At 43.5% G+C, this 15960-nt stretch overlaps 1 protein-coding gene across 1 annotated transcript in view; it reads right to left on the minus strand.

Moving 5' to 3' along the window:
- Positions 1-6947: 6947 nt before the first annotated feature.
- The window catches only part of LOC138296245 (pantetheinase-like), a 289635-nt gene continuing 280622 nt past the window's right edge, over positions 6948-15960 (minus strand). Inside the window, exon 8 of the mRNA XM_069235173.1 lies at positions 6948-7891. Coding sequence (XP_069091274.1) covers positions 7878-7891 — 14 coding nt within the window. The 3' untranslated portion in view covers positions 6948-7877. The remainder of the gene's footprint in view (positions 7892-15960) is intronic.

A 15960-nucleotide genomic window follows, 5' to 3' on the forward strand; every position in this document is an offset into this window, starting at 1 on the left:
CTGGGGTGTCAGAGACCATGGAAGTGAGCCCACAGGTCCCTTAACGCCTGCCCTTACCCAGGCGTTAAAAAACGGCGCACATCAAGCTTGCGTTGCACCACTATTTAATGCCTGGGTCAGGGCAGGCATTAGGGGGCCTGTAGGTCTATTTCTATGGTGGAACACCATGGAATAGGCCCACAGGTGCCCTCCCCAGGCCCCAGGGACACCCCCCACAGACACCAGAGGGACAGCGGAGGATGGGGGGACCCCACCACAGATAAGTATAGGTAAGTACAGGTAAGCATTTTTTTAAATTTAAAGTGCCATTGGGGCCCTGAAATGGGACCCCCCACATGGCACTGGGTGCAATGGCCAAGCCCAGAGGATCCTGGTCCCAGGGGCTGGCCATTGGGTGTGGTGGGCATGATTCCTCCTTTTTCTAAGGCAGGAGTCATGGTATGGATGGTTTTGCGTCAGAAAATGACTAACCTGCCTAACGTTATTTTTTGGTGCAAAACCCCCTTATTACATACCGCCACCCCCAACTGGCTAACGTCATTTTTTTTTTTTACATTGGCCTACGTTATGCACCGGCTTGCACCATTCCATAAATATGGCGCCCAGATGGCGCACAAGAACGGTGTAAGCCAGTGCTAAACTTTTTGATGCAAGTTTTTCACCAAAAAGTATAAATATGCCTGTGAGTTACTTCAGATTGTCTTTAACCTTCGTCAGTGCCGTGAAAGTGAACTTACAATATACTACTGTTGAAATGTAATTTGTTAAACAAACAGAAAGTTAGGCTAGCAACTCATTGCACTTTCTAGGGAGACAAATTCCTTGTGGGGAAATTGTGCAAGCAACAAAACCGGAACAACTCTCAGCCTACCTGATTTGTAAGAACTGTCAGACAAGAGGGTGTCTTTGTGTTCCAGGTCATTTTGCAAAATACATTGCAGAGTGAGATTTATTATCACCGGTTTCATAAAATATTTTTGAAATAAAGAAAGAAGAAATCAAATTTTTACAGATTAATATTTATTTCATGTCATGCATATTTTATCTAGCCCTGGTTCTACGACTGCATTCCATTTTTGTTGACAGCATTATTCACCTAGAACTGCAAGCACCCGAGTAGTGACAAAGTAAAATCTTTATAATGAAGTGTGGGTCTAGGTCGGTAAAATGCCCTGACATAAGCATAAGTGTAACTAAGATCTGCTTTACTGCAACTTTTTCATATTTGGGAACCAAATTTGATAAGGTTCTATGTATAGAAACATTGTATTCAGCACACACACTTGATTAATGCAGCTTGATTACAATGTGATCTTAGTGTAAATATCAATGTGCACACAACACAAAATAATGATCAATGTATACTTGGGTGTGGTTCTCAGTGGCCCCAGCAACACATGATGATAGGTCCCACTATGTTAAACATTGATCATTATATATACATTTGACGAAACCACTCAATCCCTCCCTGCACCCCCAAAAGGTGTCCACCTGCTATCAGCACTAGGCCCACCCATGATAAGTGTAACATGTGCAATCCAGGGTGCACCCGGTGCTGACAGTAGAAGCACAATATATATCAGAGTAAGCCGTGCTCCTAACTAGACCCATGGCCTCAGCTGCACTAGTAACTGATGTCAACCTTATGAACTTCCTGGCAGAGCCTGAGTATCAAGCACTCCCTCACATCCACCTCGCGGCTAGGCATGGGGCCAGGGTATGTGTTGTCGCTAGTACCCTCGCACAAACTCTTGCACACACTCGTTTTTGGCACCATAATGAAATGCACTGATAACACCCAGCTCTGCCAGACAATCCAGTGTTACCAAATATTAACCAAATTCAGTCCCTCCGGAATGGAGAGGTGCTGTCAGGGCATGTTGACTCGACACACCCTCATCACTTCAGGTTGCATACCACAAGTTACCAGGTTCATGTCTCCAGACTGGAGAAACCCTGTCTGGTGCCCGTGAACTTCCTGTTGCCTCAGACAGGTTTGATCCCATGTAGAAAGTGCTTAGTGACATGCCCCCAATAACTGGGAGATCCTGGACGGCTCTAGGTTTCTTGAAACAATTCCTAGAGTCATACCCCTCCTCAACAGGAGGCACTAGTCTGGTCTGCGATGGCTTGAACTGCACCAGACCTTCAGGTTCCCCTCAGGACTTGGTTCCATAGCCCTCTTGGTTGAGGAACTCTGTCCAGTGGGCTATGGCCTTAGCAGCTCTTGTCTCTCCAGATGAACACACAAGGCCACGTAAAGCACTCCTTGGTTTGTACCACACCTCTGCAGGCTCCAACCTATGAACAGGCACAGCACACAATGAGCATGAAGCTGCGGGTCACACAAGAAAAATGCTCCCACTCGACCTCATGGAGGCCCCAGCAGGGTCCTACAACAGTGATCTGTTTACTTCACAAGCCGTCTCGGGGTGTAGTTGTCCTCATGTTGAAGGGCCACACACCAGCAATATAAATAGTATGTTGCTACTCTGTACCAGGTGCGGCCAATCTCCTAACTTTGTTCCTGGTCCACATGCACACCGCTCCTGCTAGGTGGAGTCCGGCACAATGTATGCGCAAAAAGAGGGTACCACTCTCCAGATATTACACATCACTATGTAGGTCCCCCTCAGGAGGTCTTTTATGTCCCTGAGACCTCTGCAGAGAACAGGGGATGGCCAACCTGCCCTGGAAGAGCCACTACAGGATGCCACACAGCAGCAGGGAATCGTCCTCAGGCCAGTCTCTAACCGGGAAGGGTGTGCAGAGCCCTTTCTTCTGACAGTTATCCCCCTGGGCACTCAGATTCCTCTGACGGTGCACTGACGTGGCCCAACCGCACTGGTCCCAGGTGTCCATCAGACGAAGTTCCCATTATAGACTTTGAGTACCCCTAATTATACGTAAAACCTTTGAAGTAGTGGTGGTTTGAAGGATAGTCCTTTGAACCAACAGATGTCTCCCCTAAATTTCCTTAATGTCTGTCCTGAGGTCCTGTAATGCAGATCTTTAACTTTATGTGTGCCAGGCTCTTGCTCCGGGAGGCCGTGTCACAACCTCTCCCCCCATCTATCTCACCTGGCCTCGAAAGGCAACAATATCTCTATCTGGATGCCTGAGTTTTATAGGGATCATCTGGGGAATGTGCAGATGAGCTCTTCCCCTGGGACCCCTCAAACGAAGCCTAATTTATGGGACAACAGAACCAGTCCCTGAGACCTCTGCAGAGAACAGGGAATGTCCAACCTGCCCTGGGAGAGCCACTTCAGGATGCCGTACAGCAGCAGGGAACCAGCCTCAGGCCAGTCTCTAATTGGTAAGTGTGTGCAGAGCCCTTTCTTCAGACAGTTATCCTCCTGGGCACTCAGATTCCTCTGACAGTGTACTGACGTGGTCCAGCCGCATAGGTCCCACGTGTCCATCAGTGGTATTTCCCGTTGCACACTTTGAGTACTCCTACTTATATATAACACCTTTGAAGTAAGGGGGCGTTCGAAGGGTGTTCCTTTGAACCAACGGATCTCTCCCCTAAATTTCCTCCAATGCTGCCCTGAGGTCCTGTAATGCAGATCTTTATTTTCATGGGCATAAGGCTCTGGCTCCGGGAGGCCATGTCACAACCTCTCTCCCCATCTATCTCACCAGGCCTCAAAGGGCAGGGCTATGTCATTTTGGATGCCCAAATTTTATAATGGTCATCTGGGGAATGTGCAGATGAGCTCTTCCCCTGGTACCACTCAAATGAAGCCTAATTTACGTGACACCAGAACCAGTCCCAACGTCTAGAAATGCTCACTTCCCAGAACTGGCGTTTCCTGCCCAGGGGTGACAGAGCTACAATTACCAACAGCCCAGGCTTGTCATCCTGAGTTCAATGATACCAAACAGTATGAGGCTGCTTCCCTGCAATTCCTTATTGCAACCAGACTTATAGGTCTCTGTGTCCCATATCAATGTACGGGTAGAGCAGTTCTCAGTGGGAGTTTGGCACTTCCCGGGTACTTGTGCCCTAGTGCACCCACTAACCTGCCAAGGCAGGTGACACTTCAGTTACAGCCACCACCACGGTGCCTGTACTCAAACCTGCACATGGGTAGCAGTGCCAGTTTCTACTGCATATAGATGGCATGGACACTTTCAACCTGCAGTGGGAGAGGGAAAGTGCTCTGAACTCCTAGGCTTGTGAGTCATATGGTGCCCAGCGGCAGTTAGGCAGCTTCTGGGTTACTGTGCCAGTGGACCACATGGGAGGTCTCCAGTGTTTGGGTGGGCTGGTAGGGGCTGGCTGTGCTGGGTCCATACTTTAACCAGCCCTCCAGGCCTGGGCACTGGGGCACACTCCAGGTCCATCTATGGGTGGTCCCACACATGCTGGCCAGTGCAGTCTCTCCAGTTGGGGAGTACACATGCCTGCATCTCCACCCTGCCCACAAAGGGGTGCTGATGCTCGTGGACCATGGCCACATATCAGGGAACCAGCTTCCCACCTTGGGATCCAGCTGGATCCCTTTCTGTATGGGTCCTCTCCTTAGGTGGTCCACCCCTACCTGGGCACATCCTTTGAGAGGTGCCCGTCCGGCTCCACTCTGATCACTGACCACTCTACTGGGGCCGTTTGGGTTTGAGGCAGTGCCCACTCAGGATTAATCCCTCTCACAGGATTCCTATCCTAAGCACAGGCACCCACAGGTCTGCAGTCCTAATCAGTCAGGCCGAAGACGTGGCCAACAAAGTTGCCAACGGGGGCAGCACATGCACCAGAATTCCCCTTGGCAACACCTCCCCCCCCCATGTATGTAGTACCCCTATTGCACGGTACCAGCCAGGGATGGGGTGGTGCTGCAGCTATGTCCTTTGCATCCCTTACCTTAACTTCAGTAGGACAGGTGGCTCGCTTTTCTGCTGCCAGGCAACAGGGAAGTGTCCAAAGTCCTAAGGTCCAGGACAGGGAGACAGCATAGGCTGGGAGGAAAAAGCAAAAAAAATAAGGATTTTTCCCTACAGAGAGCCATGTCCAACAGTGGGACAGTACAACTGTGATGTAGGAACACTTTAAGTTGAAGCAATGGAGTTGGGTGGATCTAGTTGCAATGAAGCTATGATATCATAATGGATTTGTAGAGGTGAAGCCTCATATCCATATTGTATGACCACCCTGGCTCTATTGGTTTAATTGTAGCCAGTTCTGCAAATGTTCATGGTAATATTTTGACAGAATGATGTTGTTATATTTCAATACATACAGGAGGCAGACAGGAAGGGATATGAGAAGGACAAAAGGTAGAACATGTTTAAATATAGTCATATTCTACATTGAGTCTTACCTTGCCACTATACAGAACACACCCCAACAGATACAGCCCCATTCTTCATGTGTTCAAATGACATTGTTAATATTAACTTCTAAAAAGACTATGTGAGTCACAGCCACTATTATCCATTAAGAATCAGGGCACGAGGAGGGTGGTACGTACACTAAATTCTTTATCTGACCTCCCTTCAGAGTCTTAGTGTAAGTTATTTAAAAAAAATTACAAGGTGGGCTCATTTGGGGAGACAACAACATTCATATCTACTGCTGATTTTTTTTACATTTTCAATTTAATTTGCACTTCTTGACCAACTTTTGCCCCTGACATGGTGGAGCTCCAATGTTCCATCCGCCTCGTCTTTGCTGATCTCTGAATGCAAGCAGTTCAGGATTTGCCCCCATCTACAGTCATAGTGCTTGTCCTGCATTACAATTTAAAAGAGGAGAAGTTCACAAAATCAGCCCACTCCTGCCCACTAAACCTTCACACCGAAAACCCAAAACCGACTCACCATATCCTAAACAAAACTGTCAGATTGCCAGATGGGCAGTTTGATCGTGGAATCCTCAGTATAAGCTTCCCTCACACATACAGCGGGAACGGAGCTGACCACAGAGAACAGCAGAGCAAGTTTCCTCACAACACAAAAGCTAAAGCTAAAGAATGTTAACAAATAAAATCTCTTGTAACAATGTTCTGTTGAGCCAATCTAAAAAGGAGGCAATTTTGCTTGTTACTTTGAGGGTGAATGATTATCCAACAGAATATCAAGCACAGGACTATTGTGGTATCATAACATCATAGACAAAATATTGAGGTACAAAAAATTGAAAGGTAAGTGCATATAGAGGCAGTATAGATTTAGTATTATTAACTCCACATCTAAGTTCCCATATGTATATATAAAGATATATCTTCAAACTACATAGAAGTGGAGTTAGGTATAGAAAATCTATACATAATCACCTTTTGACATTTTTATCCTAAATATTTTGTGTACAATATTCAGGTACAACAATATTCCCCACTCAATATTTAAGAGGCACATCACGTGAATGCAACTTGATCAACAGGTATTCAGGAGCATGGATTATTGATTGATCTTCAGAAATGAGTGATGACTGCAACAGAAAATAAACTATATTTTTTATGGGATCTGTACTTGTGCTTTGAAAAAGTATACCCTTGTAGGCCAGCAATTACTGCTGAGCTTCCTTCAGCTACAAAGTTACCATCAGGGAAAGAACACTGACTAAAAGATTTACATTTCTATACAAAGTAACGTGATTATTTCATGATAACAAAAAATTTCTTGATGTTAGAATTTAGTCAAAAAATGAAGTCTCTGTTTATGACACAAAAATCTAGAAGTAACATGTTCAGACTTTTCAAAGCAAACATAGCACGAACAAAACATAAATGGGTACCTTTTTCAGGTTATTAGATGGTATGGACAGTTCGCTCTTGTGAACGCACGGAAACCCTAGCTATTATCTCAAACTGAATAGTGGATTTCACACATCAGGTCAATGAACCGAACCGACATTGTTCAGAGGGGATGTCACTTGATACACGTCATAATCATCATAATAACATATGTAAAACGATTTGACCTCAATAACCACACCAGTTTATTAGGAAGTTAACAATTTATTTCCCTATATTAACAATGCTAAAGTAATGAAAATTATTCTCAAGCACAAATGATACGTATAGAGAGACAACAAAGGCTGATTTGTACACCTTATATATCTGAGTTTAATCAATGCAAATCGACAAATTATCTCGATGGTTATAACACAAAACCATAGCACTAGAATCTGAGCAAGAGAAATTGAATACATCAGCAAAGTGATAAACAAAGAAATATCAGAAATATATCATGAGCATGTGAGCAACACTTCCCTCACTAACTACTGATTAGCATAGACATGTTGGGCTTCATGTACAAGTTTTAGAACACAAATTTAGAAATCCATCTCACTAGAGTAATATCAAAAATATGCAGCAATAATTAATGAATTGCAGCTGGTACCTGAAAAACAAAAGACAAATAACATATCACAGTTATACATTACCAATATTCTACAGTTAGCAACATCGTCTAATTCATCAGTGGGACACCATCAGGCACCATCATCAGCAATTAGGAACAGAATAAGGACAGGGGTAATGGTTTAGAATTTGGACTGTAAGATACACTAAACCATTTAAGTAATGTAAAGATTCACTCCAAGAATAATCTAAAGGACTAGCATACAGGATTAATCCCAAAAGACTGAACCCTGAGCAATGTTGACTGAACATTAAATTAAACTTGTTAAATGAAAATGATTGGATGAAGCATAAGGTGACAAAGTTATAACCAATCAGAACAATAACAGATATCTAAATTATACAGAGTAAGTCTACAGCAAGTTTTCTATTTGCTGCTGCTCCATTGACTAAATCTAAACTAATACATTTTATATTCTTGTCTTCCTTTTCTTCCGCCTCATCTGTGGATCTTTTGTTCCTTCTTCACCAAGAATAGGTAACCGAGGAACTACGATTAACATTCTTTCAGTTTGTTTGCCCTCGAAGAAAACACACACATTAGTAACATTTCCCTAACAATGAAGTCAGTCAAAACTATGGAAACAGTTGAAACATTTAATTTAGTTGTTGTATTACACAATGACCTTGCATCTGCTTCTGCTTTAGCCCTGCAGATGTCACTGTTAACACATTTATTGGTTAAGGAACACACTCTATCCCCAAGGAGACAAAGTCATGAAAAATAATTTCATTTAGCTTAAGTTAGCATGAGCAAAATACAGGCCTTACATAAGCTGGTGGCCATTCAATAAGTCACCTGTTTTGTTAATATAAAACCATCATTAAAAATGAGTTCACACATTAGTTTATTAAATGATTACATAATGACTCCAAATTCTAACATAGAAAACTCTGCTGCCACACTCTCAAACGAAAATACTAAACATATCAAGAAAACGGGCCACAAGAGTATTTTTTTAAAAGGAAGTTTATTTTCTTTGAACTTTTTGTAGAACTCACAGTTACAAATGCTTGTATGGTGATAGGGTGACCAATAGCTGATGTAAGGGGTCAGAAAAAAGATTATGGAATTAACTCTTGGATGTGTTCTGTAATACGTTAGTATGTGGGAGAGAAAATCTGAAGAACAGAGCAATGTACAGTGTGGAGTGTAGGAACAGAAAATCTCCTTCATAAAATAAGGGCTTGGAGCTGATGCAGAGCCCTCTAAAATGGTGCTCTTGGTCATTGGCAACCAGGGAAAGAATTCTAGCTGGCAAGAGATGTATAACGAGAGTGTCCTAACAAGACACTTGCTGTCACATTTTGAATAAGATGACGTCTTTGCAGAAGGTACAGAAACACTCCTACACATTGAATCAAGCCTGGGAGTAAAAAGGTGTGAAAAATGTCGTACCGATGCAGTATGGACATGAAAAGGAAACTCTTTTGTGTAATCTTAGATGCTAAAAGCAAGTAAAAGTGATCTTGGTAATTTGTGAGTAGTTGGTGCAACACTAATGAAAAATAAAGCCAAAGTTGCGGACCACAGTGACTGAAGGAGGATGTGGTTTGAAAACCAGATTCAGGGAGTGCCTCCAGGAATCATAATGCCAGTTTTGTCTGAATTAAGCTTTAGATGATTTGTTATTGTTGAGAAGCGATATCCCCTGCATGGTAATACAGAAATGCATCCCTACCTTGAGTGACTCCAGCTGTATCCTGGAGTTTGTGGCCCAGCACAGATTATAATTCTATGTGCACACTAAGATCTAGGCCTTGTAAATGACCTTGCTCTGATGTCTGGAAGGGAGCACCAAGCTCACTCATTATTCAACATTAGATTAACTTCCATGTCCTGGGACATATATTACGGTATGGTGGCAGAGTACCATTTTTCTCATTGATACAACTATACAGAACTTTTTTTTTCATATTTTATAACAGACTGTTGCGTCCAGGCCCCATTCGAGTAAAGTCCCTTTTGAATATAATGAAGAGACTTTTGCAAGTGCATGTCCTGTGCATGCTGTATGTATGCTTGTAGAAGGAATCTATGGTTGTTATAAGTGTTTGGTTGGAGAGATGAGTGCAATAAGTGGAATTTATTTTGGATGCTAAAACATAGCACAAGATAGATGTTGTGGTACAGCCTCCCAGGAAAATGATAGTGTATTGCTCATGTTGAAGAATAGAAGGGTGCACCCACAAGCACTGAAGAGTGGGGGAATGGAGACAGGACTGTTGGAAAAATGCAGCAGTGACCTTTGCTAGCAGGGCTTTGTGGCTCTACCCTTCCTGGGAACTTAATTGTGAGTATGTTTTGGTGCTACCATTTAAAGATAGCATCATCACTACCTGCTACAAGAGTCATGACCTTCTACAAAGTCTGTGTTTGCTAAGCAGAAGGAGAAGATACTTTTGAAAGGGAATTGCTTCCAGAACACCAGTAATGAGATTAATACCCCCGTCCAGAAAAGAACTATAGAAGTGGGACCCACATTATCATACTTGGTTCCAGTTCCTGTTTTCAGTGACCATTGCAGGGAATGGGAAGAGTTCCTGAGGAACTACTTAGATCCAGGACTGACTCCTCGACAGCCAGTCTCCTAGAGATGAAGGCACATGACTAGTAGGCTGCCCCATCTTGTTGGAAAAGCTGTGGACCTGCCTGGTGCTTTGGAGCCTGCGTGTATTGCTGAGAGAGGAGAATGAGTGCCTGACCCTGCATGTAGATGACTGCCTGAGGAGGAGATGCCCAACCACTGAACCCAGAGTTTTACACAGCTCAGAAGAGCATAATGAATCAAGAGAGTGTAACCACCACAGCACGAGTCTAGGAGTGAATTACACAGCCCCCTTGTACAATTTGTAACCAGGGTCCATATGCCTGTAATGTAGACAGGCTGAAAGATGGGCCATTAACATGAACAGAATTTTGCAATCTGCTGGCAGGAGAGGACTAACATGTGCTGACTCTGCCAGACATTGACACCACTATGAAAGGACACCTGATTGCCAATTGTGGTGGGTTGATGGGGGGTAATAGTTGTTTGGCAGTGAAACCATAAGGGGATGTGTTACTGCTTTGCGGGAGCCACTGCATTCCTCAACCAACATCTGGAAAAAGAGACAGGACCACCACTGGTCACTGCAGCTCTGAATTTCGAGCGCAACCACTTACACTGCTGTGGTCTGTTGGTCATGCACTTAAGATTCCCCAGACCCCAGTACGTTAGTGAACCAATCAAGTAACCTAGAATACTGACTGTGCCACTACTACTAAATTAGTAGTACTAGTCCGAAGCAGGAAAGATCCTCACTCATACCAAAATGAAAAGCGCACCTGGGCATAATCTCACATAGCCATTCTGCTTGATTGCAATTCAATAACACTCAGAACCCTGTCCTTGACTGAGCTTACTTTGTGAAGTATTATGTATTGGTGTAATAAAAGCAATGCTCTTTTTCTATTAAAAAAGCTATGGGCTGGGCTGCATTTATTGTCTCTGTTGCAATACTGATTTAATTATGACATTCCACATTACCTTGCTGAAAAACCTTTGCCTGCTTGCCCTCACTACACTGAGAGTCAAGTGTGAAAATGCTGTACTTGGCTCCAAATTGCATTGTCATAGTAGGTGAGGCCCCAATGGTAAAAGGCTCCAACCACCACGGTTGAGGTCCAGTAACTCTTGTTTGTCCCGTGGCCTCCCAAAGGGTTCTTCAGTTTTTGACGAAAGTTAAATTAACATAGAAATTGGATAGAGCTTCCAAATAATTTTTTGCCATTTGTAGAATAATATGAATATCATGCTGTAGGACATGCAAGCCAACCCAAATGATTTCTGATCTTAGCAAGGCGGGGATACATTGATTGTAGTGCTAAGATAGGAACTTTGAGGAACCCCACACAATGTTTTTGAAAGAAGATTAGAAAGAAGGTATAGTGATAGCTTGTGACCTGAATAGTAAAAACTGAATGAATCCATCTCAAAGCTGTGCTATAGACACTGGCACTAGGCTGTCTCTTACTATAGATAATGTGTGGCACAGCGTCAAAGGCTACAGACCAAACTAGTAGAATCAGGACCACGAACCTCTCTGATCTAGAATATTTCAGAGCTGGTTCATAACCGGCACCAGAGGGACTTCTATGCATTTATGGGTCCTGGGACACAGTAGGCCATGTCAAGAATGGAAGTGTTAGAGATAAAGGGGAAGATCCAGAGATTAACTCCTCTTTCCGCTGTTTGGACCTGGAAGACAAAAGACACAATGGGTGCTTTATTAGTTTTTACTAAGGCCATGCTAAAGGTTTATTAGTGAAGGGGACAAAAAGAGCTTGATTCTAGGTATGTCGAACAATATCTGTTTGAAAAGGATTATTGATAATGATGGTCACAGAGGGAAGCTAATCTTTCTGCATCAACTGCAGCAAATGACAAATATGTGCAGGGCAGGGTCCCAACAGTAAACCGGACTTCGTAAAAGATATACAAGGACTTAACTTGATTCACCCTCATATAGGCAAATTCATCTAGAGTAGACCTATAGACCAAAAAGGTAGTTGTCATATTCTCCCAGCTGGAATCTGAAAACATTGCCTGTATAATTTGAACTTTAAAAAAGAGAAAAAACGAGACAAGCAGTCCACAGAGCTCATGTTTTTTTAAGTTGCCAAGAGATTTTAAACAGTTTGTTGGAAACACAGGAGTTGGCTCATATGTGAAATTAGTTACTATCACTTCTTTAGGTGTAGACATAATATCAGAGAAAAATTATTCTGTGGGCAAAATAATGTGTCAAGAATATCGAGGACAAAAATATTGTGAAGGTAAGTTTCTACAAGTAAGAAAAGTTTTACTATACATAACTCTACATGTATGTACTGTGATGATATATATATCTAAATGTGCCTATAGTTCGAATTCTACAGTTTCTGCTACAAAAACAGCAATATAAAACAGTCTTAAAACACATCTTTTTTGTGTCAATCCTATGAGTCAGCAGGAGAAGGTTACGGTTTTGACATGTTCTCTACCTACAAAGAAACAGCTTCTTATGACCGAGTTGTACGTTGAAAAACTGGCAAATCATTTGCTCTGGAGAAAGAAAACGAGCCCAATTGTTACCATTTGTGGTATTCGTTTAGAAACTCAGTTTTATTATTAGGTTACATTGTCTATTAGTAGCACTGGACTTGGCAGGCAAGAAAAGCAGGGTGAATCTGAAAACATTAATTAACACTGGTAACATGGAGGCCTAGGATTGCCCTAGACCGCAGCTTAATGCATAGAAAACAGCTGAAGCATGTAGGTAAGAGGAAGATAACAGGGAAAAACAGCTGCTGAAGGGTACGCATGAAGAGACCTGGTTGAGGGAACTCGACGGGAGGCAGCATAAAGCTTTGTATGCTTATTTGATACCACACATGGGTAGTGTATGGGAGAGAGTAGTGAAGAAACCGCTTACGAAACCACCACTATTTGGAGACCGCAACCTTTTAAACGTATTGAGCAAGATATGTCTACAGCCCAATGGAAAAGAAAAAGGTTCAGACTAATGGATGATTTGTATCCTTAGGAAGCATTCAACGTTTTTCAGGAAGCACAAGAATCATTAAGCAATGTGATATTGTTTCCCTGGCTGCTCCCAGAACTTCAGAAGAATTGACCACTATGATCAGCCTCGCACAGGGGAACAGTTAATATCCAACTTATGTAGAGCATTAAAAGCATAACTCGTAAAAATTGAACTCAAGGATAGAGGACAATGGGAGGAAGACCGTGAAGAGCCGCTTGAAGCGAGTGAATATAGAGAGGAGCATGGCTGCTTATCATTAATGTGTCATTTAATGCAAGGTTTAAATTGGTGCAATTTAATGTCTCACACAAAACACACTTAGGGGCATATTTATAATCTGTTTGCGCCGAATGTGCATAAATTCTTTTGAAGCACATTCAGCGCAAAACGTGCACCATATTTAAACTTTGACGCCCGAGCCCACGAACCCCATAATTCCACTGTGTGTGTCATTTTCTGGATGCGGTAAACCGCCTTGCGTTAATAACATGCAAGGTAGGCGTTCCTGTCCAAAAAAATTACTTAAACACCTGTGCGCCTTATTTATCCAATCACGCAAAAACCCTGCAAGGTCAGGAGGCGGAGTCAGAAAAGGACGCCCAGCCCGATTTGCGTAAAAAAATAACGCCTGGGTCAGGGCAGGCATTAAAATGGGGCAAACACACCAGTACTTAATGAAAACACACAGAAGCAACAGCAGAGCTCCAAAAAGAAGACATGGAGGTGCTTTTCATCCAGCATGCACGCAGACGCAGAGCACAGGACCAACAACAGCAGCTTCCACAACACCAGCAGGGACCCAAAGGCAACGCAGAAGACAGGAGAGGATATTCTGCACCAGGACAACCCTTCTGGGACTCCGCCAACAAGACATCATCCAGAGGTACAGGCTGAACCGGCAAGCCATTCAGCAGCTGCTGCGCAACATTGAGCCACAGTTGGCACCCAGCTTGCAGACACCCCACACCATTCCACCAGAAACCAAGCTGCTAGCTGTACTCCACATGTTGGCAAGTGGCTCCTTCCAAACCACTGGTGCCCTGGTTGCCGGGATCTCCCAGCCCTCATTCTCCACCTTCCTACCCAAGGTATTGGATGCCATCATCTCCCTTGCACCCCACCACATCAGCTTCCCCAACACACAGCAGAAGCAGCAGGAGACCAAACAGGGCTTCTACCAAATCAACGGCTTCCCACACGTCCTTGGTGCCATTGACTGCACACATGTACGCATTGTGCCACCTGCTGCAACCTAGTATCTATACCGCAACAGGAAGCACACACACTCCATTAATGTGCAGGCCATTGTCCATCACCGAGGATTGATCACCAACATAGTGGCAAAGTATCCTGGGAGTGTACATGATTTATTCATCTTCAGTCACTGCACCATTAATCAACACTTTCAGGATGGACGATATGGAAATGGCCTATTTGCTGGTAAGTACAGAAACCTACTTATACACACACAGCACAGCAATCCTCTAGGACACACAATACATACACCACGACATCGACACGTGGCTAGGAAGAGAATGAGGTTGTGACACTGCTAGGCATGTGTGACATCCTGACCCATTTGAATATACACCTATGGACAAATGACAGTACCAAATAACAACAGATGCAACTCCACAGACACAAGGGAACAATTTAAAACAACACAATGACAATGACATGGCCTCAACTGGCAATATGACTTTGAAGATTAATCTTTCAATATCACATCAATAACACTCAATCAAACACCCTTCCAACCAATACGTACTGTGTAAGGGGTGTGTAATGTGTTATGCTGCAGGTCAAACACCATGACACACATAGCATGATGATGACTACATTGAAGGTGACATGGAATCATTGGGGCTGTACCAATATTTCACATCACTCCTGCTCTCATATTGCCCACTACCAATAAGCAAGTGGACTGTGCGAAGAACACATATTGATGTGACAATATTGAAAGTGCACATTCCTACACAAACGGATTGAGACAATTTCACGCACACACAACAGATGTACAGGCATACGGACCTTCTGACACTCAAAATGACAACCTCACAACCAAGTTAGCCAGCTGAACTAGAACATGTTCAGATGTATAGGTACACGTTACAACCTGAGTCGACTTGGCAAGGGCAGAGAAATAGGTCTGCAGAGAACTTGTCCCACATGGGATATTTGTGCATAGTCAAATGTCAACACGTCAGTGCTGACAACGTACGGAGATGTGTTGTACATTGTCACCTTGCCAAATCTAGGGGTCTCACTGATGTTTAAATAATTCTATTGCATAAGTGAAGATGGATGGGATGTCCAGGGTATATAGATGCAGCCATGTTATCACCACTGTGGAATTGATTCTGTGTATGGAAGTATCATGTCACACCCAGTTAAGACACATGGACACCTCTTTCACATGACATAATGCAAGGGAGTACACAATGTACTGCAACTCTACAAAAAAACTGCTGACATCCAGTCAATCATCCAAACACCCGTTCAGATAAGGAAACAACCCAATGCTGATGGTACATCCTAGAAGCCTAGGATTCCACACAATAACACAAACACCGATGAGTCACAGACAACACATGAGAACAACTGCCATGCAAAGTGATAATCATGGTGCAAGGTACATCAACATGTTCTCACTCATTATCTCTTTGAGCTGATCAGGGGTATGGGATCCAGCCATGGATCAGGACCCCATTTGCAAACCAAAGCACTGCAGCAGAGCATACCTATAATGAGGCACATAGGAGGACACGCACCATAGTCAAGAGGACCTTTGGCATCCTGAAGTCAATATTCAGGTGCCTCGACAACATCGGAGGCAGCCTCCTATATTCACCTGAAATGCTGTGCAAAATCATTTTGACCTGTACCATCCTGCACAACATATGTGTAAAAAGGAACATTCCCCTAAATGAACCTGACCCACAAATGCCTGAAGAGGAGGATGCTGTCCATCAACATGAGGGGGACCATCCAAACACAGCTGCAGGATTGCGTCAGAGAC

Source organism: Pleurodeles waltl, chromosome 5 (genome assembly GCF_031143425.1).
Source record: "Pleurodeles waltl isolate 20211129_DDA chromosome 5, aPleWal1.hap1.20221129, whole genome shotgun sequence".
NCBI classification, from domain to species: Eukaryota; Metazoa; Chordata; class Amphibia; order Caudata; family Salamandridae; genus Pleurodeles; species Pleurodeles waltl.